The sequence below is a fragment of the Elgaria multicarinata genome, chromosome 14 (assembly GCF_023053635.1).
Source record: "Elgaria multicarinata webbii isolate HBS135686 ecotype San Diego chromosome 14, rElgMul1.1.pri, whole genome shotgun sequence".
Lineage (NCBI taxonomy): Eukaryota > Metazoa > Chordata > Lepidosauria > Squamata > Anguidae > Elgaria > Elgaria multicarinata.
The window spans coordinates 2,336,958-2,362,682 of NC_086184.1; the positions used below are offsets into that span (position 1 = coordinate 2,336,958).

A 25,725-nucleotide genomic window follows, 5' to 3' on the forward strand; every position below is an offset into this window, starting at 1 on the left:
AAAAAGGAGGCTGAGGGGAGAATGATAGAGGTTTTTCCTCCTCTCTCTTAATACTAGAGCCCAAAGGGGTCACATCCCGGGGGGATCTACACTACAGCTTTAAAGCGCTTTATAACAGTTTTGACAACTGTTGGAGCCCAGGACACACTGCATATACAGTTTTCAAAACGTTTTCAAAGTGCTTTAAAGCGCTTTAAAAGCAATAGTGTAGATCCCCCCCCCCCCCATGAAGCTGATTAGTGAGAGGTTTAGGACAGATGAAAATGTCCACCCAGTGTGCAGCCGCTGTAAAGAAGGCAAACTCCATGTTAGGCATTATAAGAAAAGGAATTGAGAATAAAACGGCCGGTATCGCACTGCCCTTAGACAAATCTATGGTGCGACCACACTTAGAGTACTGTTTACAGTTCTGGTCTCCACATCTAAAAAAGGATATTATGGAGCTGGAAAAAGTGCAGAAAAGGGCAACTCAAATGATTAAGGGGCTGGAGCATCTCCCCTAGGAGGGAAGGTTACGACAGCTGGGATTGTTTAGCTTGGAAAAGAGGAGGCTAAGGGGAGACCTGATAGAGGTGCACAAAATTATGCCTGGTGTGGAGAAGGTGGATAGGGAGACATTTTTCTACTTCTCTCAAAATGTTAGAACCCGGGGTCATCCCATGAAGCTGATTGGTGGGAGATCCAGGACCAATAAAAGGAAGTACTTTTTCACACAGTGCATAGTTAACTTATGGAACTCACTACCACAGGATGTAGTGATGGCCACCAATCTGGATGGCTTTAAAAGGGGGTTGGATCAATTCCTGGAGGCGAAGGCTATCCAGGGCTAGTAGCCCTGATGGTTGTGTGCTATCTCCAGTATTTGGGGCAATAAGCCTGTGTGCACCAGTTGCTGGGGAACATGGGCGGGAGGGTGCTGTTGCACCATGTCCTGCTTGTTCAACCCAGGCCGATGGCTAGTTGGCCACTGTGTGAACAGAGTGCTAGACTAGATGGACCCTTGGTCTGATCCAGCATGGCTGTTCTGATGTTCTTATGAAAGGAAGGACTTCTTCACACAGCACAGACTTCAACTTTGGAATTCACTGCCACAGGATGTAGTGATGGCCTCCAGTTTGGATGGCTTTAAATGAGGACAGGACAAATTCTTGGAGGAGAAGCCCATTAACGGCTTCTGGTGCTGATGGGTCTGTGCTTCTTCCAGTATCAGAGGTGGTAAACTTATGGGGAACATGGGTGGGAGGGTGCTGTTGCACTTGTGTCTTGCTTGTGAGTTCCTAGTCAACAGCTGCTCGGCCACTGTGTGAACAGAGCGCTGGACTAGATGGACCCTTGGCCTGATCCAGCATCAGGACACTTCTGATGTTCTTATGGGGTGTCACAGCTCTTGTAGCAGTTTATGGGATGAGCATTGGGCAGTGTAAGATAACTTCACTTGGGGTCCTTTATGGACTGATTTAAGTTACTTAAACATAAATAACCCTGAGGTTTACATCCCTAGGGCCCCCTTAGCGTGCACACCAAGTTTCAGGAGTCCAGGTTTTATGGTCTTGGTGCTATGGTGTGGATAGACTCACACACACGCGCGCACATGCACACACACACTTATCCTCTTAATAGAAACCTCCCAAACCAGTTGTGTAAACTTGGGCAAAAATCTGGGACGGAGGTTTACTAGTGTACCTCCAAGGTTGGCGTGAGCCTCCCTTTGCCCAGGCTGCTGTATCCACGCAGGTAGCTGGGCCGCATCAGATACCGTATTTCTTCGATTGTAAGACGCCATCGATTGTAAGACGCACATTCATTTCAGTGCCACCCACAGAAAAAAAGCTCTGATTCTAAGAATAATAATCGCACCCGCGATTCTAAGACGCACCCTGGTTTTAGAGATGCTTATATGGGGGAAAAAGTGTGTCTTAGAATCGAAGAAATACGGTAGCTGCCTGGGCTGATAACAGTTCCAGACGGGCAAATCTGCAGCTGTTCCTCCCAGCTGTGCTGAGGATAACACACAAGGCCGCCTCGAGGCGCCACATCACCCCCTCGCTCCAAATTCCTCCACCAAGTTCAGGGCCCGGCAAATGGTTTATACTCCCAAAATCAAAGCGTCATTTATTTATTTATTGCCTAAAAATAACCTCCGACAATTAGGACAGTTAGTCTTGTGATTGCATCAAAGGATTTGTAGTCGGGCCATGAGCAAGTTAAAGCTCTGAATCCTCTGCGGTGAGTGTGTGTGTGGTCTGCGCTGTCAGATGCCCTGTGGACCTGGGGCTGATTTCTAAAACGGGGGGAGGCAAGCCCCCGTGGTGCCGTCGTGGTGCCGTCCTGGAGCGGGAGCTTACGGGGCTGCACTCCCAAAGCCGCTGGGCTGCATTATTGCCTGCTAACACTGGCAAGGTTCATGTTGGCAAAAGCCAAGGAGCTGGCCTTGTTGCAGCCAGATAAATTCAGCTGGAGAGAGATTGCTGAAAAGTTGCGGATTGTGGTGACATCTCCAGTTTTTCTCATTCTCTCTTCCCCCCCTTCCCCCCCTTTTTCCTGATTAGTTGCTTAGTTCTGGAGTGGATGTTGAATTATTTCAGGGAGGCAGTGAGGCTGGAGCAGGTGGGGGCAAATGAACAGCACAGCTATTGCATAAGGCATCAAGAGAGCAACACGCTGGAACCTTGCAAATCTTTCTCCCCCCCCCCCAATTTCCATAGAATCATAGAATAGCAGTGTTGGAAGGGGCCTACAAGGCCATCGAGTCCAACCCCCTGCTCAATGCAGGAATCCACCCTAAAGCATCCCCGACAGATGCTTGTCCAGCTGCCTCTTGAAGGCCTCTAGTGTGGGAGAGCCCACAACCTCCCTAGGGAACTGATTCCATTGTCATACTGCTCTAACAGTCAGGAAGTTTTTCCTGATGTCCAGCTGGAATCTGGCTTCCTTTAACTTGAGACCGTTATTCCGTGTCCTGCACTCTGGGAGGATCGAGAAGAGATCCTGGCCCTCCTCTGTGTGACAACCTTTCAAGTATTTGAAGAGTGCTCTCATGTCTCCCCTCAATCTCCTCTTCTCCAGGCTAAACATGCCCAGTTCTTTTAGTCTCTCCTCATAGGGCTTTGTTTCCAGACCCCTGATCAGCCTGGTTGCCCTCCTCTGAACACGCTGAAACTCTGATCAGTGTCTCCAACCTTCTGCTTGCTTTTAGCGTCACATTGGATTGATTTTTTTTTAGAAACACACAGGCTTCATTTTACCCGTTCTTCTTGTTTTCGGTTTTCTTTTTTTTTCTTTTCTTTTTCTGGTAAAAATAAAAAGTTGCTTCTGGCAGCCGGCCGGTTGGAAAGGGAGATGGACCCCAAAGCCAGCTTCTTCAGTGCATTTAGATTGTGCAATCGTATAGCTCTGGAGCCGGGGTGTGTGGAGGGGGGTGGGAAGGTTGAGGCAGGAAGAGGGGGAAATCTGACATGTTTTCCTTTCAAGTGACTGCTGTTTGTTTTTTAAGTGGTTGCACTAATGGAAATTGGGCTGAGGGGAGGGAAAGGCTGGCTGGGTAGTTTGCAAAGACTATGGCTAAGAGCCCCCGGGAGATTCTGTCAGGTCTTGTTTTTGAAAGGGGGGTGAACAACAAGAGATTCCTGGTCATACTGGTGGTGCTCTGATGGGGCGGGGGTTTAATCCTGAAGCCCAGGCAGCCTAGCCTGTGCAAGGGGCAGGAATGACATCGCTAGATACCCTGTCCTTCCTACGGAGAGATGTCTTACTGGAAGGCTAATTTCTCTCTCCCTGGCTTTGAAAAGTGATATCTCCGCCTTTGCCTTCGGTTTGCTTTCACCTTCGCTGTGGGTTTCTGAAGCAATGTTTTTGTCAAGTGTCCGGGGGGCCAAACTGAGCCTGGGAAGGAAAACAACACGGGTTGAAAAGTGTCTCTTCTACCCTTGAGCGGAGAGAGAGCTCCGAACTTAGATCATAGAATCATAGAATAGCAGAGTTGGAAGGGGCCTACAAGGCCATCGAGTCCAACCCCCTGCTCAATGCAGGAATCCACCCTAAAGCATTCCTGACAGATGGTTGTCCAGCTGCCTCTTGAAGGCCTCTAGTGTGGGAGAGCCCACCACCTCCCTAGGTAACTGATTGCATTGTCGTACTGCTCTAACAGTCAGGAAGTTTGTTCCTGATGTCCAGCCGGAATCTGGCTTCCTTTAACTTGAGCCCATTATTCCGTGTCCTGCACTCTGGGAGGATCAAGTGTTACTATATGTGTTACTATTATTATTATTTTTAGCATTTGCAAAGCACTGATACATTACTAATTGCAGCACAGAGGTTATAGCAGCAATGCAGAGACTTTTGGCTTGTGGGACCTACTTTGTTTTTGTTTCTTTACTAGAGACTTGAGTTTCATCATCCAAAGCCTGGTGCAAAAAAAACATACACAGAATTCCTGAGCCCAGGAATTTTGTTTTAAGGGAACAGAACTGAACGGAGCTCATAGTCCTTACACACACAAGAAACACCCCTCTCTTCATTTCACCAGGGGCAGGATGACAATAAGTTGGTTGCTGCTATTGTTAGACAATTGGGAGTTAGAAATCCTTGCTGATCTACTGCAAGTCACCTGAAGATCTACCGCTACATGAAGTTTGCCATAGAATCATAGAATAGCAGAGTTGGAAGGGGCCTACAAGGCCATCGAGTCCAACCTCCTGCTCAATGCAGGAATCCACCCTAAAGCATCCCTGACAGATGCTTCTCCAGCTGCCTCTTGAAGGCCTCGAGTGTGGGAGAGCCCACCACCTCCCTAGGTAACTGATTCCATTATCATACTGCTCTAACAGTCAGGAAGTTTTTCCTGATGTCCAGCCGGAATCTGGCTTCCTTTAACTTGAGTCCCTTATTCCGTATCCTGCACTCTGGGAGGATCGAGAAGAGATCCTGACCCTCCTCTGTGTGACAACCTTTTAAGTATTTGAAGAGTGCTATCATGTCTCCCCTCAATCTCCTCTTCTCCAGGATAAACATGCCCAGTTCTTTCAGTCTCTCTTCATAGGGCTTTGTTTCCAGACCGCTGGAAACAAAGCCCACAAATGATGGTGCCATCAGTTAGTAAACCAGGTAGTCTCTAAGTGTCATGAGATAGAGAGAAGATCTATTTATTTAACGTCTATCCTACCTTTCAGCACAAAAGAAACGGTGCTCAAGGGGTGGCTAACCATAAAATCTGTTTTAAAAACAAAAAAATTATAACATAGCGTAAAAACAAATAAGTTTTGGAAACACGACAATAAAAGAGATTTTCTTCTCCCTGTCATATAACACAAGAACCGCCGGTCACCCAGTAAATCTAATTGCTGCCTTTCCCTCGGGTAGTCCTGGTGGATTCACAGAGCGCCTTGACCTGAGATAGCTCCCGTCGTGAACTTGGCTTTTGTGCAGTTTCTGTAGCCATCTTTCCTTTACTTGGAGCCATCCGGACGGAAACATCTGTGGCTTCTCTGTTCTCAGCCAACCTGCTGGGTGGGTGATCGACGGTTGATCGATGTGTGACCCAGGAAAATGACAGCTTGTTTGGGCAGTCTGCTCTCTGCCCCCACGAGTTTACCTCCCGTGTGCCTGCAGAGAGAGGGATGGAAAACATAGAAGGGAAAGAGCTTGGAAGAATCCAAATTGTTCTGCTTTAGCAATCTCTTTCCACGCTTTATTTTTTTCCTCCTCGTGCTCATTGTGGCTTAAGCCCAGGGGTTTAAACTGGGACATTAACTGCACTTTAGGCCTCAATCATGTTTTCATTTGTGCCAGGAAATGTGCAGTAATAATGTATAAAGAGTTCTGGAGCATGTGTAGAATCATAGAATCATAGAATAGTAGAGTTGGAAGGGGCCTGCAAGGCCATCGAGTCCAACTCCCTGCTCAATGCAGGAATCCACCCTAAAGCATCCCTGGCAGATGGTTGTCCAGCTGCCTCTTGAAGGCCTCCAGTGTGGGAGAGCCCACAACCTCCCTAGGTAACTGATTCCATTGTCGTACTGCTCTAACAGTCAGGAAGTTTTTCCTGATGTCCAGCCGGAATCTGGCTTCCTTTAACTTGAGCCCGTTATTCCGCGTCCTGCACTCTGGAAGGATGGAGAAGAGATCCTGGCCCTCCTCTGTGTGACAACCTTTCAAGTATTTGAAGAGTGCTATCATGTCTCCCCTCCATCTTCTCTTCTCCAGGCTAAACAGATTCAGCTGATCCTGTGCTGATTTTCTCTTTCTCTCTCTCTGCAGCATGTCTGTTCCGGTTCAACGCCCTCTCCCTAGTGTATCTTCTCTACCTCCTGCTCTTGCCCTGGTTCCTGGGCCCTACTGAATCTACCATTAAAGGTAAGGCATCTGGATTTTCCTAGCTTTGTTTTTCCATTTAAGAAGGGGTGTGTGTTTACCATTCCCAACTTTGTGCAATCAAAGAACACGTGGCTTTTGGGCTGTGTGTGTGAGTTGAATCATTCTGCAAATTATGAGCTTCCATGTTTTGTTCCTGGCTCCACATTTCAGGAAACAGTTTACTATAAGCCAGGGCTGTTGAACCTCAGGCCCATGGGCCAAACCTGGCACCTCTGGAGTGACGAATCCTGCCGTCCAGAGGGCCACACGCACCCCTTTTCCCAGAAACTAATTGTTTGGTGTCTGTTGGTTTTTGTGCAGATTTTCTAGGGTGACCCTATGCAAAGGAGGACAGGGCTCCTGTATCTTTAACAGTTGCATAGAAAAGGGAATTTCAGCAGGTGTCATTTGCATATATGGAGAACCTGGTGAAATCCCCTCTTCATCACAGCAGTTAAAGGTGCAGGAGCTGTATTAGAGTGACCAGATTTAAAAGAGGGCAGGGCTCCTGCAGCTTCTACTGTTGTGATGAAGAGGGAATTTCTCCAGGTTCCCCATATATACCAATGACACCGGCTGAAATTCCCTTTTCTATGCAACTGTTAAAGATACAGGAGCCGGTCCTCCTTTTCATAGGGTCAGCGTAATGTAACAACAACTCAGCATATGGTTTGGTGTTCTTATTATTAATATTTATTTATATAGCACCAACAATGTACCTGGTGCTGTACAGTATGTACAAATAAATCAGCAACAGTATCCTGCCCAGAAGCTTACAATCTAAAACCATGGATTGAACCAGGGGTTGTTGTTACATGCGAACTCTGCTCTATGATTTAACTACGGGTTGTCGTTGAATCGTGGGAGGTTGTTGAATCGTAGGCTGTCGTTACTTGTGAGCTCTCTACTGTGGTTTAACTATCGGTTGTCAACTTTGAACAACCCAGGAAGAGAAGTCATGTTTTGCTGTTGGATTGTGAACTCTGGCTTTTGGGGTAACCCTGGGGTCAGATCGGAAGCCCCAGGTGAGCCAGACGTGGCCCAGAGGCCTGAGGTTCAATACCCTAGTCTAGACCGCCCTCCCCATAAAATTCTGTGAGTTAGGCAAGGTAACAGCATGCCCAAAGCCTTAGGTGGAAGCGCTAGTAGGCATTGCTACGTCTTCTGGTCGTTGTTTCTTAAAAAAGCACACGGATCCATACAACCTGGTTGATCTGTCTCGCTGATCTCCTAGCTATTCGATGCCGCAGAGGAAAGTGTAGGAGGAACCACAGGGGCCGTGGCGGCGTCAGTGGGGTGTGTGGTGGAGCTATAAAATCCCCTCTGCTTGCAACGTCCTGCTCTCCCGTGGCTCACGGCTGCCCCTGGAGCGGTGTGACGGGGCCCAGTGGGCGCAAACGCCCTTGTTTTCCATTCTTCCTTCGGTCCCCTCCCTCCCCACTTGGACAGTTTGCTGTTGGTTTCCTTCCTGACCAGCCCGTCCCAGGGGTCTTGTATGCAACCGGCCCTTGACTGTGTGTTCAGCCGCCTGTTTCTGGCCAGCTGCCACGGCCATCTCCGGCTTGTGATAGTTGGTGTAATGAAGTCTTCCTGATGGGAAGGGCAGGTCAGTTTGCCCGGCCCGGTAATTGCTTTTGCTAGGAGTGGGGGCAGCTTGTCCACCCGTTGCATGCCTGGCAGGTCTCTCCTCTCAGTCTGAAATCAAGCAAGCAGGAAGTTCTAGTTCTTCACCCAGACGGGTCCTTTACAAGTTTTCTTTTTGACTACAAATGCTGACTTTCCCCCTTGTTCTCGTCTTCTTTGCTTTCAGACTAGGCTTGTCTTCTTATAGTCTTCCTTAAACAGGAAAGGGGGGAAGCCAACCGCTAAGAAATTCAACAGTCAACAAGTGCTAACCTGGCTCGTTCGAGACCCAGACGGCTAGTGAGCCACGTGTAGCCACAGAGAGAGGCCACGAGGGCAAACCAACCCTAGGGCCAAAGCCAGGATTGATGCGAACGTTACCATGCAGGGCCCTTGGGAGTCCACTGGTGGCAGAACTTCAGCGTATTGCTTCCCCCACCGTGGCCTATTTCTTGCCAGTTGATGTAAGGCAGACGCCAACATTGTTTTGTTTTCGGCGCCTTTTATTTAAAACAAACCTTTCCCGAGTGACCAGCCACAGTTTTATTGGTTTATATTGGCATAAGTTGGTTTTAAAACATTTCTAATCTGTATTTTGATTCTTTTTCTTTTGTTATTATTCACCGTTCAGGAATCTTGCTACATACAGAACAGTCGATACATTTTGTAAATAAAGAAATACATGTCTCCATACATTATGTGCAAAGAAGAAATGTTCCTCTTAAGGGAGAGAGAATATTATTTCCCTATTGCCAGCCTGGTGCGGGAGCACAGATGAGGGATTCCACTCAGGATCTGGTGCAAATGGCACCAGCTGTTCCCAAGATCCATCTCAAGGAAAAATGTTCGTGCAAGCACACCGTTAGATTCTCTGCTGCTTTTTGGAGCATGTCAGCTGGTGGTTAAATCAACTCCGGTGTGGTCTTTGATGATCACCAAATTCAGAGCAAGTCCAGTGTTACATAACAAAAGTTTTATAACAGAACGTGTGGTACACCAAGGCTGGTGTGTCTCTGCACTAAAACACTGACATTTTACAACCAGGATTTAGCCAAGAGAATCGGAGTTCTGTGACACTCTGCGCACTTGCCTATTTTCACATCATTTGTTCTGGTATGGCTGGGCAGAAGGGAGAGAGCCAGGTGGTTTATGGGGCATCGAAGCCTCTCCCCTAATCCCTGGAAAATTGCATTCAGCCACTTGTCTCCTGATCCTGAGCTATCAAGCAGGCACCTTGCCTGCACAGTTTCAGATCTCCTCCTGGTGCCATGTAAGGGACTGTAGAAACTTCTCTGTAAATGAAAGTGGAGGGTCTTGGGATGCTCTGAGCCAAGGTCCTCATTATGCAGGTCGGAATTCTGCGCTTCCCTGAAATTGCAACTTGCGTGCCACTTTGCACCTCAGCTTGGCGAGCGGCACGCTTTCCTAAGAGCTGCACATGAACAGCTCTGAACCCTGCCTGGTTAATCCCTGTTCTGCTGTGTGTTTGAGCTTCCCTGCGACTTTCAAGGCAGAGGCGGTTGAAAAAGCCACAGCCTGCCTTCGGTCTGGTTTGGATCGGATGCAACCCACCCACCTCTCTCCCAGAAAGAGCCCACGCTCCTGCCACCGGGTCCCTTCTGGCGCTGTACCCTGCAGCTGGGCCCCTTCCGATGAAGGGGCAGATTTGGGCAGCGGTTGAGCAGGCCTCTTGTTTGCCCCGGCCTGCTGAACAGCAATCCGATCGTGCTGCGTCCATGGGGTTGCCATATTCTGAATCCACAAAAACGGGACAATTTTTGTGTGTGGGGCGGGGGGGGGAGGCTAGGATTTTTTAAAAAAACTGAGCAATATGTAAAGGTCTAGGGAAAGCCCATTTTTTCAGTTAAATCATCAACAACTGTAAAACCAGACATCTTAAATTCACTGCAACTTACTTCCAAGTAACAGATTTGAGGCTTGCAACCCAAATCCAAGGAGGTGGATTTTTGAAGGGTGATTTTTGGAGGAGTGAGTTTTCTTTCCTTTCTTGCCTCTCTCCTTTCCTCTCCTTCACCCCCTCGTCCCCCACTCGCTCGCTCCCTCCCGTCCCCCACAAAACTCTCTTTCTTCCCCCACAAATAACCCAGCAGCTCTGCCCTGCGCTTACCCTAAAGGTCTGACCACAAGCAGGCAAGCTCACCAAACTCCTTTGCATGGCGTGGGCCTCAGGTAGCCTGAGGAGCGCACGTGTGCCTTTCCTCGCTGCTGTTCCTCTTCTATGCAGCTGCAGGCGCAATAAGGTGAGTCTCGGTGAGTGACTCAGATGAGCCTGTGGAGGAGCGGTGATGCTCTGGAAAAGGCGCTGGATTGATGCATCTTTTTCTCTGCTATTGCCACTTCGCTGAGCAGGCTCAAAGCACCATTTTGGAGGTCAGAATTTCTCCGGCCAGCTGGACCAGGAATCCAAGATTCTTGCCCAGCCAGTTGGGACATTTCAGGATCTCCTGGAAATTGGGACATTCCTGGTTTTCTGGGACGTATGGCAACCCTACGCGTCCACTGATTCTCTGCGCCGAGTTCTGAAATGTGGTGTTCCTGATGAAGCCCTATGCTGGCAGGGACTGGAGCAGACCTGCTGAAACAGGTCCAGCGTCATCGAGGCAGGTGAATGGCCAAGCCTGGGTGCAGGAATTCTGGGAATAGTTGACGATGGCTGCAGAGGAAAGGCTACAACATTTAGGGCCTTTTAGACAAGGAAAAAGTTGAGTAAGGCACAGGTGGGGCGGGTATAATAGAGGTCTGTAAAATGATGCACGGGGTGGAGAACCCAGTGCGGTCATCCCGTGAAGCTGACGGGTGGGAGATTCAGGACGGGATGAAGGAAAAGCTTCTTTGCACAGCGCAGAGTTACAACCGCAGGTTTCACTACCCCAAGATGGAGTGGTGGCTACCAGCATGGATGGTGTGAAAAGAGGATTTGACGAATTCCTAGAGGAGGAGGCTATCAAAGTGTTACTCTGGCTCCCTTCTAGTAAGAAAGTTGAGAGACCTTGCATATTTCCATTAGAAGATCAAAGATTTCGAGGGAGGGGCAGCTAGCAGAGACGGGTGTGGAAAGACCTGGAGGATTTCTTGGAGGAAATGTCTACTAGTCCTGATGCCTCTATGCTACCTCCGGTATCAGACAAAGTGTGCCTACGTATACCAGTTCCTGGGGGAACATGGGCGGGAGGGCGCTGTTGCATTCACGTCCCGCTTGTGACCTTCCCAGGGGAAGCCGGTTAGCCATGGTTTGCACATAATTCTGGACTAGATAGGCCTTTGGTCTGATCCAGCACAACACTTCTCATATTATGTTAAAGCAGCGGTTCTCAACCTGTGGGTCGCGACCCCTTTGGGGGCCGAATGACCCTTTCACAGGGGTTGCCTAAGACCATCGGAAAACACTATTTCAATTTGTAACAATGAAAATACATCCTGCATATCAGATATTTACATTACGATTCATAACAGTAGCAAAATTATAGTTATGAAGTAGCAACGAAAATCATTTTATGGTTGGGGGTCACCACAACATGAGGAACTGTATTAAAGGGTCGCGGCATTAGGAAGGTTGAGAACCACTGTGTTAAAGCAACAGCATGCAGCAAGATAAGGCAGGGGAGGGGGCTAGATTTTTTGTACGATATAGACCCTCCCAAAGGTCTCACTTTAAATGTGGACGGGGCAAAATGCATGATTGAGATACACACAATTCCCCCACATTTCAATTTTGGGCTTTTAAAATGGGCTGGACATAAAATATGTTCCCAGTGACCAAGGATTTGAAAATGCACCTAAGTCAAAGTGTTTTCATTTTTTATGATTTTAGTTTTTTCATTTCCTTCCTTCCTTCCTTCCTTTCCTTTTATTTAAGTGCTTTGGATGCCCTGTAATTATGGGGTTCTTTTATAAGAGGCATCCCAGCTGCCTAGGGGTCAGTAGGTGGTGGCACCCTATTGAAGTTGCCCTGCTTTAAAAGTTTTAAAGTCCCTGAAACCTTTGAACCCTGAAACATCACATCTCCAAATTCAGCTTTGTAAATAACTTCAAAAAGGTCTTGGAGGAAATATAGGTTTTTGAAAGCCTCCTTGCCTGGTTGCCTGGAGGCAGGTTTACTCGCCAAAGGTGACCGGGTGGTGGCTGTTTACAAGCCTGTCATATTACCGGTGGGGTGCGCTGAGTCTAAGATATAGGGGCATGCCTAAAGCCAGTGGGTGGGTCTGTACTGAGATTCAGCAACATGTTCCATTACGCAGTGGCACCACCTCTTCTGTGGCCATTTCAGCATCAGGCCTTCTTTCAATCATTAACTTGTTCAGTACATCCATCTGCTTTTGGGCTGTAACTCTGTGTGTGTGTGTGTGTGTGTGTGTGTGTGTGTGCGCGCACACACGCACTCCTGGCAGGTATCTTTAGGAATCGGTGTGCCGTGTGCATGCTGCTAAAGAGGGCATCTTCTCGTCCCCTTCCCTTTTGTGGTCTCTCCTCTCCCTGGTCTCGACGGGTCAGTGGTTCTCTTGCCTTGCTGCTGTTCCCTGGCAACGAAGTTGATGGTTTAAATTATAACCCAGGTTTGTTGTTGCTGTGAAAAGGCAGGTCCCAGCCAAACAGGAATGATTAACTAAGAGCCCTTAAGGCAAGCCTGACTATGTACCTGGAAAGGATGCGTGTGCGTGCTCACTTAGGATGCTGAAATCTCTTATGAATCCCGCTTTTCTTTTCCTCTTCACCCCCTGCCCCAGAACTGCTATGCTCAAATGGAAAGAACAAGGGTAGGAGTAAACTCAAAGGGATGGCCACAGACCCAGCAGTACCAGTGACTCTGACATCAGTGGGATGGTGAATCTGCTCCTGGTTTCAGTCAGAACCAGCAGAGCTCTAAAGGAGTTCTTCACATCTTGAATAGCTCCTTTAGAGTTCTGACCGGCTCCAACTGAAACCAGGGGCGGTTTCACTGCCCCACTGGTATTGGAGCCACCAGCCTCCACTGCACAGGTGGGTTGGAGGGAGACGGCAGACCAGTTTTCCCAGCCTGGTGCCTACCGGATGTGTTGGGCCACACCTCCTATCATCCTCAGCCAGCATGGCAATGGTGGGAGTTGTAGTCCAACACATTTGGAGGGCAGCAGGTCCCCCTGTGGAATAGCACATTTCCCCAAGTATGCACATTTTGGTACACACGGTTTCAAATGTACACATTTTTGTGCACAACTGAGATTGCGAACTTTGGATTGCGAGAAGGAAGGAGAATCCCTGAAGGACTCCGCGACTGATCCTCTGCCCAGTGTGGAATCCTGCACACACCGGTCCCCTTCTTCCTTCTGTCTCTTCCCCACCACCACACGCCACCCCGATGGTCCCACGTTTTGCCTCTTGTCTCTCCAGCAGTGAACAGGTCCATAACTGGAGCTGCCACTAATGGCTCTACCCTTTTGAATATTTCATGGGGTTTTGTGCCATCTGAGCCTCCCTTCAAAGAGCTCAAAAGCAAACTTACGGTAAAAAACACACACACCAAGTGAGAGTTTTTGGAAGGTCTCCCCCCTCCCTCTCCTCTCTCGTAGCTGCCAGTGTCCCCTCTAGGGACGCTCAATGGCTGAAGGAGAGTCCTCCCTCTCTCTCTCTCTCTCTCTCTCTTTTCCAGTCTGGAGAGGAAAATGTGAGCTCTCCTCTCCCCCTGCCCTCCCGCACATTCCTCCCCCCTTCCCACCCACTCCCCTGCAGGCAGCGTCCTCAGATTTACGAGGCGTACGCGAGGAACTCAGGGGGCTTAGCAGCATCTGGTGGAAGATCTGAGTCGGGGCCGTTCCTTGCAAGAGATTTGGTCGGAATTTTCCAGTCCGTGGGCCGCAAGGTGAGCTGCCAGGAACCGAGAGGGGTCCTGGCCAGGCCTGGGCTGCATCGCCGTCAAGTGAGGTTTTGTGTCTTGGTAGTCATGGCCAAGGTGATCCTGCGGAGATCGCTTCCGGCTTAGCGTAGGCCAAGACTCTCTGGTCCGGGAGTCCCAAAGCCCTGAACAGTGGCCTGCAAGCTACATGACAATCTCGCTGCATTCCCAGGCAGGGAGCAAAAGCCGGACGCTTGCTAAGCCCCTGGAGTGCAGCCATACGTGGCTGGTGGGCTGCTTTTCGGCTTGGCGGGTCTGGCCTGGAGGAGCGTCTGGCCTGGTAGGAAGACCAACCACGAGACTTGTGGGATCCTGAAGATTTATTGTGGCGTAAGCTTTTACAGGGCAGAGCACACTTTGTCACATGTCAAAGTCAAGTGCTATCAATAATCATGATAATATTGCAGTTGTTGTTTAGATTTCTTAGCCACCGTTCTCAAAAAAAAGGCCCGCGGTGTCTTACAGCAAGGTTAAAACAGACAACGTTTAGAACAGCTACAAACACTTCTCCACTAAAATACCACCACTCCATAAAACAACTGAAACATGAGTGACAGCTGTAAATAAGTTGAGGGATGCATTAAAGACCCCATCAAATGCCTGGGGGTTGAAGAAGTCTTAACCCGGTACCAAAAAGATGATAATGTCTAGTCCAGGTCCGGGCCGGATACAAAGTGCTGATACTAACATTCAAAGCCTAAATGGCTTGGGGCCAGGTTATTTGAAGGAACGCCTCCTCCCATATGTACCTGCCCGGACCTTAAGATCATCCACAGGGGTCCTTCTCTGTGAGCATCTGCCAAAGGAAGTGAGGCAGGTGGCTACTAGGAGGAGGGCCTTCTCTGCTGTGGCCACCGGCTGTGGAACGAGCTCCCCAGAGAGGTCCGCCTGGCGCCTACATTGTTTTCCTTTCATCGCCAGCTGAAGACCTTTTTATTTTCTCAGTATTTTAACACCTAATTTAACTTAAATTTAAACTCTGCTGTTTTAATCTCATATTTTAACCTATATCAATTTTTGCTGTGTGGTTTTATCCTGGTCGTGCTTTTTATATTGTATTTTGTATTTGTGTTTTTAGATTGTTAGTTGTTTTATTATGCTCTTCATGGTTTTAATTTTTGTGAACCGCCCAGAGAGCTTCGGCTATTGGGCGGTATAGAAATGAAATAAATAAAATAAATAAATAAATAATGTTGGTACCTAGCAAGCCTTGCTGGGGGAGAATGTCCTGCAATTGGGGGGCTACCACCAAAAAGGCCCTCTCCTTTGTCTCCATCCTCCAAGCCTCCCTCAGAGGAGGGCCTCAGATGTTGATCGTTGTGTCCAGGTAGGTTCATAGGGGCAACTGGCAGACGCATGTACCTGTCAACATTGGAAGCTGCCTTAGAACAGGTCAGACTATTGTCTATCTAACCTAGTATTGCCTGCTCTGACTGGTAGCAGCTCTCCAAGATCCCAGCCAGAAAAGTCTTTTCCATCACTTGCCATCTGCTCCTTTTCGAAGGGACATGCCGTGCTCCTGAGCGATGGCTTGTGCCCAGTCCAAATGACGTAAGACTGAATCGGTGCTGCTGCTTTAGCGGATGTTGGAGGCTTTCTTGCTCTTATCTGCTCCTTGCGGTTAGCAAAGCCCCACTGCTGAGTGTTGGTGACACACATTTACATGGATATTGTGGGCAAACACAGACAGGTATAGAGAGAAAAACTGTGCACAGCAGTGGGAGGGGCTGGCAGTGAAATGCAAGAGCATGCTATGTAAAGCTTCATTGTATACAAGATAAGCACAGCTGCTGTTCACGACAACAGTAACTTGTCGCCCTGCCTTTGCTGTTTTGATTGACTCCTGTGGTTGGAGAAGAAACCGTTGTCCCCATCCGTGCCTAAACAAATAGAATCAAACTTCCCCATAAGTTTTAGTTCAGTGATTTCATGCCGGTGGCTCCCTTTGAAGTTGCTCCTTTGAAGAATGGAAACTTTCAGGTCAGCAGCAGCGTGGCCTGGAGACTGACATGTTCTCCTGGCAGCCTCTGCCAACTGAGGATAACTCGTTGTGCATCTGGCAAAGTAGGCTCCAATCCACGAAAGCTTATAATGCCATAAATCTGCTTGTTTTTAAGGCGTCCCACAACTGTTTTCCTGTAACAGGCTAAGAGTGCAATCCTGTTGATGTCTACTTGGAAGTAAGTCGTGTTGAATTTCACAGGACTTTCTCCCAAGTAAGTGAGTAAACCAGTCCAAGAGGCAAATTGAATTTCAGAGAAGCTCTCTGGGGGCCACGTTCTTGGGATGGACGCTTTTCGTGTTGTTTTTAAATCATGTTTTAATGGCATTTATTCGTATACTGGGTCAGATTATGGTTGTTGGTGATTAATGATTGATTTCTGTATTTGTGTGTGGAAGTCGCTTCGTGACGGCTTTTTTCCATGGGAAGCGACGCATAAATTGAATTTGTAATAGCAATCGTTGTCAGGATCCTTGGGTGTGCTGGGCTGCGATCCAAAGGAGCCACCTGGTGATGCGTTCATACGGCCGTGTGGCATGTGATTTGGGCGATGTCATGGTGGCTTACGCTTTTATTAGGACAAACTGTTCTGGCAAACACCAAACTGAATATCCAGCGCTAAGCTAGTACCAGGAAGGAATGAAGTTAGGGTTGGGTTGGGTTGAGAATACTTCGAACTAACCGAAAGATTGGTCTAAGTGATGTCGGAGAAATACACAATCAAATCAAAGGAATTCAGATTTCTATGAATCCGAGCTGTGGGTTTCTCAGCAGAATGGCTTTTTCTGTGTCAAATAGATTCTGCGGACTTGCAGAACTTTTTTAAAAAACTTTCCATAAAAACATGTAAAATAATAATAAAAAATACTGGTTGAAAATCCACATTTGCCCCCATAGGGTTAAACGTGAAAATGCAGATTTTGGAGGTGATTTGCGTATTTTCGCCAGTGTGAATTTGTGCAAATGTGAATTTGCGCGAATTCAGGAAATTGAGAAAAAACCTGATTCCGTCAATGAATAAATGATGGAACAACAGGCACCTGACAACCCACGAAATGCAGACATCCTTTGTTCTAGTACCGAGTACATCCCTTGTTCTAGTACCGAGCATGGGCAGAAGGCAAGCTGAACCCGTGGCTCAGCCTTATAACTGAATCAGTATATCTAGCACAGAGCTGCCGATTCCAGCAGTAGCTCTCAAAGGTCTTGGTTGGGGAGAGGGAGGACCGTTACCAGCTGTGTATCAAAGATTCTTAAAATGAGGAGCCATGGATTGAGCCTGCATGGAAAGCATGCGCTCTACCACAGCACATCTGCTAAGGCCAGGCAGGCCTGGTGTGTGAGCTTCTCAGGTGGGAGAGCACCTGGGAACTAGATGCAGGCTGAGTCCTTGGGTGGAAGAGGGGTCTAGAAGGGGGAAGCATCTTACCGCAGACACAAGAAGGGCCTTATCCTGGCATGCTCAATGCCCACCCCAGCTCTTGTGAGGATTGGGAGAGGGCGATGGAAGAGAAGGTTGCAGGCTATAGCTGAGCCACTCTGTCTCCCTCTCAGCCTCAGGCACTCATGTGCAACAATATGTATGTATGTATGTATTTATTTATTTATTTATTACACTTATATACCGCCCCCATAGCCAGAGCTCTCTGGGCAGTTTACAGAAATTCTAAAACTGAGATAAAAATGAGTATACAAAATTTAAAAATTCTAAAACACAGAACATACACACATAAAGCATTAAAAACCGATTAAAAAACTAAACATGTGGGTAATTAGGATGTGCCGCCATATGCCTGGGCAAAGAGGAAAGTCTTAACCTGGCGCCGGAAAGATAGCAGCGTTGGCACCAGGCGAGCCTCGTCAGGGAGATCGTTCCATAGTCTGGGGGCCACCACCGAAAAGGCCCTGTCCCTCGTTGCCACACTCCGAGCCTCTTTCGGAGTAGGCACCTGGAGGAGGACCTTAGATGTTGAACGTAGTGACCGGGTATATTCACGTCGGGAGAGGCGTTCTGTCAGGTATTGTGGTCCCAAGCCGTGTAAGGGCATAATAGTCAAAAATGCTGATTTACCTTCCAAGAGATGTATGCCTTTGTATGTCACTGATTCTCAGCTTACCCTACCTCGCAGGGTCATTGTGAAGATAAAATGGGGAAGAGGAAGATCATGTAAGCCACCTTGGACTCCTTGCCGGAAAGACGGAATGTAAATGTAACAAATAAATAATGTTAAAAAATATATAACGAGGCTGTTGTAAGGATTACAGTGTGAAAGCTGCATGTGAAGTACTTTTGCACAATTTAAAGGCATTAAGTGTTCCATTTCTGCTTCGGTCCACAGGTCATACGGGACGCCTCCTCCGAGCCATCTTAGGGACTAGCATCCTTTTCCTCTTGGCCCATTTGGTCTTCCAAATATGCCTGTATACCGTACCCAGCTTGGACCAGCTACTGCAACAAAACTGTGAGTGTTTATATGAAATGTATAAATTGCTCCACATCGAGTGAGATCAGAGCGGTGTGGAAATGAATCAATGCCCCAGCTACAAAAAATTATAGCAAAAGCAATCTCCGCCATTGCAAGCTTTTAAGAAGGCCTTGAGAACAGACGCTTCTACTTCTGTGCTCTCTTGATACAACTGCTGTTGGTGGTGTTATTTGCTTTGCTGTCGCTGCTGCTTTTATGGTTGGCTTTTATTATTGTTTTTTATTGCCACTTTTACTGTGTTCATGTTTTTTTTAAAATCGTTTTTAACATTTTAACTGCTTTTATATATTTTATTGTTGTAAGCCGCCTTGAGAGGGCTTCTGTCCTGAAACATGGCCAGGAAATATTTTAAATAAATAGAATAAATAAATAGATCAATAAAGCAGCAGCTAGGATTTACTCATCCATCAGGAAATGTCTGCCTGAAAAGAATAAATTTCAGCAAACCCTGAATACAAAGTAACGGCGGCACATGCCTGGTATCAGTTGAAGTGTGTCCATAGGGAGGGAGCCACCATGGTAAAGGCCCTGCTTCTAGTGGTTTTCAAGCCACGTGGGACCGCCAGGTGTGCCTCTTCAGAAGACCCCAGTAGTCAGGCAGGAGGATAAGGGAGACGGTGTGTCCTCAAGTATCCTGGTCCCAAGTTGTTCAGGGCTTTATAGGATCATATCAGGACCTTTTATCTGGCCCAGAAGCAGGCAGGCAGCCAATGTAGGACCTTCAGCAAAGGTGTTACAGGCTGATAAGGAGTAGGTGTCGCAGCTGAAACTCTCCCCACGGCCTGAGTTCGATCCCAGAGGAAGCTGGTTTCAGGCAGCCGGCTCGGGTCGACTCAGCCTTCCATCTCCCGAGGTCAAATGAGTACCCAGTTAGCTGGGGGAAAGGTAATCACGGCCGGGGAAGGCAACGGCAAACCACCCCGCTATAAGGCCTGCCAAGAAAACGTCAGCGAAAGCTGGCGTCCCTCCAAGAGTCAGTAATGACTCAGTGCTTGCATGAGAGGGAGGTAGTTTCTGGACCAGCTTCTAGGGCAGCCCCACACAGAGTGCATTGCAGTAATCCAGTCTTGAGGTTACCAGTGCCTGCGCCTCTGTGGCCAAGATGTTCCCTTGTTGTTTCTGTTGAAACTTGTCTTAGTGAGAACTGACAGCAGAACAGAATATTGCGGGAGCAAAGTGAGCCTGGGAATAATGCCATGGCAGGGAAGGGGGATTTGCCGGGGAGGGTGCGTGGGTGGGGGAATTGACAGGTGAGAGTGGGATGCTTAACCCTCCCCTCCCCCCTTCTGACTCTCCCCTGCAAAGCTTCCCCCTTCGGTGCCCACAAGTCATTTTTAAAAGTGTTTTTTCCTCTGCTCCAGCTGGGCTCCAAAACCAAACAGGAAGTTGCTTAAGGGGAAATCAGCCCGGGGGTGGGGGGGAGTGCCTTTGTAGGAAGTTAGGAAGAGCCGGCGGGTTTGAGAGGGGTGAAGCATCTCTCACCCGCAGCCCTGTTGGCTACTCCTCCCTTTTAAGTCTCTCCCCCCACCCCCTGCATTCCTGTTGGGGCAAGGTGTTTGCTATGAGGACGTCTACGCCTGCTCCGAAAAGATCAAGGGGTGGCAAAATGTCCTGCAAAAAGCGCACGCTGTTTCTGTCGCAGGAGATTAGACCGGTCCTGTTGCTCCCGTTGCAACCACTCAAGGCTGTGCTTGATCCCCTCTCACGAAGCATGCCCCCCTGCTGCCTGGCTGCAGCCCTTTTGAAGTGGTGCTGACACGCCGGTTTGTAAAGCTATTTACAAGCGGTTGTAAAGCAGAGACCCGGGAAGGCCCGGCCGAGCCCGGAATGCGTCTGTGCCGTGAGAGGGGTCTGCGATCTCCCGGTGTGAAGTTTGTCCTTGATCTCTCTGTTTTCCAGCGACTTACGGAATCTTTGGGGCGAGGTGGGGTGGGGGAGGTCTCTGGCAAACAGCTGTCTTTCTCACTGCACGATGGAATTGGAAGCATCGGAGAATGTTCCCTGTATGGAAATCCAGCCTGGCTGCTGAACCTTTCTCTCCATCTCCTGCGGATGGAGCATCTCCACTTGCCGGAAGCTCATTTGTCACTTGAACAGCTCAGGAAATGGAATTTCTTTTGTCCCAGCTGGAAGTTTTGACATTAATTGCATCTCTGCCTTTTTTCCCTTTCTTCTCCTCCTCCTCCTTCTCCTCCTCCTTCTCCTCCTCCTTCTTCTTCTGGCTCTGATTTGAGATGAAATATCGCTGATATGTGACAGCTTTCAAACGCCGCTGTTGCATTTCTTTAAGCCCGAGACCCGTATTCCTGTTCGGAAAAGCACTCCGGGTCGAGGACGCTTTCCAGTGATGGACAAGGGCTAAAGGCAAAAGGGCCGAAATGGCAGCATATTTGAGCGTCAAGCTCTTTCTGCCAGGGACTAAGCCGTAGGGGATGCATTTTAAACCTTTTAGAATGGGGGAAAATGCTGAAATCCATATTAACGTAATGCCTTTGTTAGGCCAATGCAAAAGTCACAAAATACTGTTCAAGCTTTTGAATTCTCAATCCCTGGCAGAGCCGTATTTGAATGTCTGCAGCTCCCTCTCACTTCCCATCTTGGGATTGTAACCAAATCTAGACTTCATAATATCAGGCACTTTTAGGGTGACCATATGAAAAGGAGGACAGGGCTCCTGTATCTTTAACAGTTGTACTGAAAAGGGAAGTTCATCAGGTGTCATTTGTATATATGGAGAACCTGGTGAAATTTCCTCTTCATCACACCAGTTAAAGCTGCAGGTGCCCTGCTGTCTTTTAAATCTGGTCACTAGTGTAGCTCCTGCAGCTTTAACTGTTGTGATGAAGAGGGGATTTCACCAGGTTCTCCATATATACAAATGACACCTGCTGAAATTCCCTTTTCTATGCAACTGTTAAAGATACAGGAGCCCTGTCCTCCTTTTCATAGGGTCAGCCTAGGCACTTTCCTTCTCCCCCTTATTTGTTTTGCTTTGTTTACCATCTTACCTGATGAAGAGTTCCAGAGAACTCAAGAGCTTGCACCTACAACACCCCCGTAAGGTAGATCAATCATCTTACTCCCATGCCAAGAACAGCAGAGTTAGTTGTATGGCTGGCTTCCAGGAGTCCCTCTCTAACTCTGTTCTTTAGATAGTCACGTTTCTGCTCTGCTTTGGATAAACCTGTATTTTGGTTGGAGTTCACGGGCCGGTTGGAGGACTAGCCTTGGCAAGACGCATTGACTCCGCTTCACAGCGAGAGGTTAGACTAGATGGCCTCTGGGGGTGTACTCCAGTTTTTGTATTTGTGCTCTGGTGCCCTGGGGGCTGGTATGGTTGATGTCTTTGGGGACGGTTTAGCTCCGAGGAAAATCAATACGGCTTGATCTTTCTGGCCTCTTCAGAACAGCTGCCCCTGAGCTTTCATCACCCTGGGCTGATCCGTCTGGCGCGGGACCCCTGTCCTGGCGTGCTTCCTGCCTGGATTCCCCAGACCTGATAAGGAGAAGAGCTTAGTCGACTTCCCCCACAAATAGAACGAGGGGAGAGCCTGAGTTAGGTTTGTTGCCGTCTAGATCCTGTGATTGGAGAGAAAAGGGAGAACGGTGCCTCTTGGCCTACCTGTGTGTGTACACATGCATTGTATGTTGCAATCCTAAGCTTGCTTTCTGGGAAGGAAGTCCTATCCACGTAAGTGGGATTTGCCTGTGAGCAATAAAGATATGCTTAGTTTAGTATTTATTTATTACATTTGTGTACCACCCTATAGCTGAGGCTCTCTGGACGGTTTACATAGGATAAAAACACTTAAAAACAATATACAAAAATTTTAAATCACAAAAACATACAAACCAAGCCATGTAGCTTGTGGTCCCAAGCTACATGGCTTGGGACCACAATACCTGATGGAACGCCTCTCCCGACATGAACCTCCCTGTACACTGCGCTCAACATCTAAGGTCCTCCTCCGAGTGCCTACTCCGAGGGAAGCTCAGAGGATGGCAACAAGGGAGAGGGCCTTTTCGGTGGTGGCCCCCCGACTGTGGAATGATCTCCCCCATGAGGCTCACCTGGCGCCAACATTGTTATCTTTTCGGCGCCAGGTCAAGACTTTTATTTATTTATTTATTACATTTCTATACCGCCCAATATCCGAAGCTCTCTGGGCGGTTCACAAAAGGTCCTCTTCTCTTCTCCCAGGCTTTTTAACAGCATTTAACAACATTAAGTTTGTAATAAAATAAATAAATAAATAAGTAAAAACAAACCCAGGCTAATTACATATTGCTAAATGTTTGGGAGAAGAGGAAAGTCTTGACCTGGCGCCGAAAAGATGACAATGTTGGCGCTAGGCGGGCCTCGTCAGGGAGATTGTTCCGCAATTGGAGGGCCACCACAGAAAAGGCCCTCTCTCTTGTTGCCAAAGCGATATCCAGGCCTTTCCCCTCTCCTACCTCTCTTTAAAACAGCAACGTTTTTCATTTAATTTTAAAGTATTTCCAAAAAAGAACCTGGAAAAAGAAGGGGGGAAATAGAGCAAGAAGACACGCAAAACCATTTACTTCCAAAGATATAACCAAGACTCATTGGATCATGTTCTATGATGGAATTTACGTACCTGCAAATGGCAGGCTTAGCATTGCATACAGGAAAAGGAAAACTAGGTCACAAGCCCACATCAGTGCCTGCATATAGAAAGTCACTCTTCCAGAGACACATACAAAGATCTGTAACATCATGAGAACACAAGAAGAGCCCTGCTGGGTCAGTCCATTTAGTCTAGCATTCTGTTCCAATGAGCTACCCACAGGCGGGGGTTCATGTGCAACAGCACCCTCCTGCCCATGTTCCCCAGCTACTGGTGTACATAGTCACGCTGCCTCTGATACTGGAGTTAGCGCGTAGCCATCAGGACATGTAGCCCTTGATAGCCTTCTCCTCCAGGAATTTATCCATCTCTTTTTAAGGCCATCCAAATTGGAGGTCCTCCCTACATCTTGTGGAAGTGAGTTCCATAGTTTATGCACGGTGTAAACAAGGACTTCCTTTTATCTGCCCTGGATAGCATCAGCTTCATGGGATGACTCATTTAAGTCCTTGCATTATGAGAGATGGGTGAAAACTTCTCCCTATCCACTTTTACCATGTCGTGCATACTTTTATATACCTCTATCATTACTTGCCTTTGTTCTAGGCTAAATGTTCTCAGACGGGACATTTCATTACTGGGCAGTTGCTATAGTCCCTTGATCATTTTGGCTTGCCTTTTCTGCACCCAATGATTATGCATGAGCATTTGACAAAATATATACCCCTCGGGTCGTGTGTTTGATGTCTTTGTGGAATGTGTATAATTAAGGCAAAGTACCCACCTTTTCAAACAAATAGTCGTCAAATTACTAGTTGTTCTTAGTCGTCAGTAATAATTTGTGAGGAGAAACTGTCCATAATGAATATCTCACAGATCCTGACCAGCCATTTACGTTGTTTACAATATTTCACAAGTTATGCATGTTGTCAGGTGGAAATTACCCTTTTATAAAACGAAATAAAACCCTGGAGCGTCAAGTATATAATGTGGTAGTCTTGTGGTTTATTGCCTTTCAATTTATTTATTTATTTATTTATTTATCACATTTTTATACCGCCCAATAGCTAAAGCTCTCTGGGCGGTTCACAAAAATTAAAACCACAATAAAACAACCCACAGGTTAAAAGCACAAATACAAAATACAGTATAAAAAGCACAACCAGGATAAAACCACGCAGCAGAAATTGAGATAAGATTAAAATACAGAGTTAGAACAGTAAAATTTAAATTTAAGTTAAAATTAAGTGTTAAAATACTGAGAGAATAAAAAGGTCTTCAGCTGGCGGCGAAAGGAGTACAGTGTAGGCGCCAGGCGGACCTCTCTGGGGAGCTCATTCCACAACCGGGGTGCCACAGCAGAGAAGGCCCTCCTCCTAGTAGCCACCTGCCTCACTTCCTTTGGCAGGGGCTCACGGAGAAGAACCCCTGAGGATGACCTTAGGGTCCGGGCAGGTACATACGGGAGGAGGCGTTCCTTCAGATAGCCTGGCCCCAAGCTGTTTAGGGCTTTAATTTGCTAGGAGTTGCATTAAAGGGTAATAGCTAATCATGTCTTTATTATTATTATTTTACCCTTTGCAGGCAGCACATGGGAAACACTTGCCCAGCACATCGGGGTCACAAGGTAAGTGTGAAAGGGAAAGGGAAAGTTGGGCAGGGTGATGCTGATCCTCGTAGAGCTCCATCCTATCGGCAGCATGGCCCATTGTTGGGGAAGCCTCAACATGGAACCAAAGCTGCTGTTTTAGGCAGCTGGGGACTGAGATGTTGAGGTTCAATGCCATGCTTTTGTCGTAGCCCTTACAACAGGGGTGTCGTAACTCTGGCCCATGGGCTGAGCCCGGTCTGCCTGGGGTCTCAATCCAGGCCTCTAAGGCTCACCAGATGGCCACTGCCCTTTGCCCTGACCAACCAACCGCTTGGGGGTTTTCTGGCTTTGTCACAGTATTTCCTTCTCATAGAATCATAGAATAGCAGAGTCGGAAGGGACCTATAAGGCCATCCAGTCCAACCCCCCGCTCAATGCAGGAATCTCCCCTCTAACAAATTCTAAAATATTGAAAGGCCTCCTGTAAGGCTAGTCACTGGCAGTAAGGACGTTAAGCTAAATATGTTGGAATTCTGGGCCCCTCGCTGGAATGCAGCTCCCAAGAGCTCCTGCACAATTTTGACCCTTGGGCTGCCGTTCCTTTAAATCCTCGCCCCGCCGAGTGCCCTTCCCCAACCTGGCGCCCTGAAGATCTACTGGGCTTCAGCTCCCATCTGCTCCTGCCAGGTTGGCCACTGGTCCGGAAAGCTGGCTGTTCTCATCCAAAACATCTGGAGGGCACCAGGTTGAGAAAGCCTCCTCAGGAGTTTGCAAAGCCGCTCTCGCTCCCGGCGTTGAGCAAGGGCTATTTGCTTTTGTGCCGTGTCCCGCCGAGGCAGACGCCTGGCCCAGATGGCACGCGCGGGGCTGCGCCAACGCTCTGACGTCCTCCCTCCTCCCACGTCTAGGCTGGACCTGGATGACATCCCCAATTCGGTGCGCCTGGTGGCCCCCGACCTCGGGATCCTGCTGGTCTCAGCCATCTGCCTGGGTGTTTGCAGCCGCCTGAAGCCGGCGCACCAACAGACAGCTGAGAGTCGACTGTCAGAATCCAGCCAGCTCCAAGAACAGGTGAGAAGCCGTTCACCGTTGGAATCGGTCCAGTCCAGGCTCTTCCGGACCAGTTTCAGCCGGTCTTCATCTGCTAATGCAGCCTTCCTCAACCTGGGGCGCTCCAGATGTGTTGGACTGCA

General features: G+C 48.1%; 1 protein-coding gene across 1 annotated transcript in view; it reads left to right on the forward strand.

Annotated features, from left to right (window-relative positions):
• The window catches only part of PIEZO1 (piezo type mechanosensitive ion channel component 1 (Er blood group)), a 125,200-nt gene that overhangs the window by 33,879 nt on the left and 65,596 nt on the right, over positions 1 to 25,725 (forward strand). The window contains exons 2-5 of the mRNA XM_063141292.1: positions 6,256 to 6,351; positions 18,206 to 18,328; positions 24,526 to 24,568; positions 25,441 to 25,603. Of these exons, the coding sequence (XP_062997362.1) occupies positions 6,256 to 6,351; positions 18,206 to 18,328; positions 24,526 to 24,568; positions 25,441 to 25,603 (425 nt within the window). The remainder of the gene's footprint in view (positions 1 to 6,255; positions 6,352 to 18,205; positions 18,329 to 24,525; positions 24,569 to 25,440; positions 25,604 to 25,725) is intronic.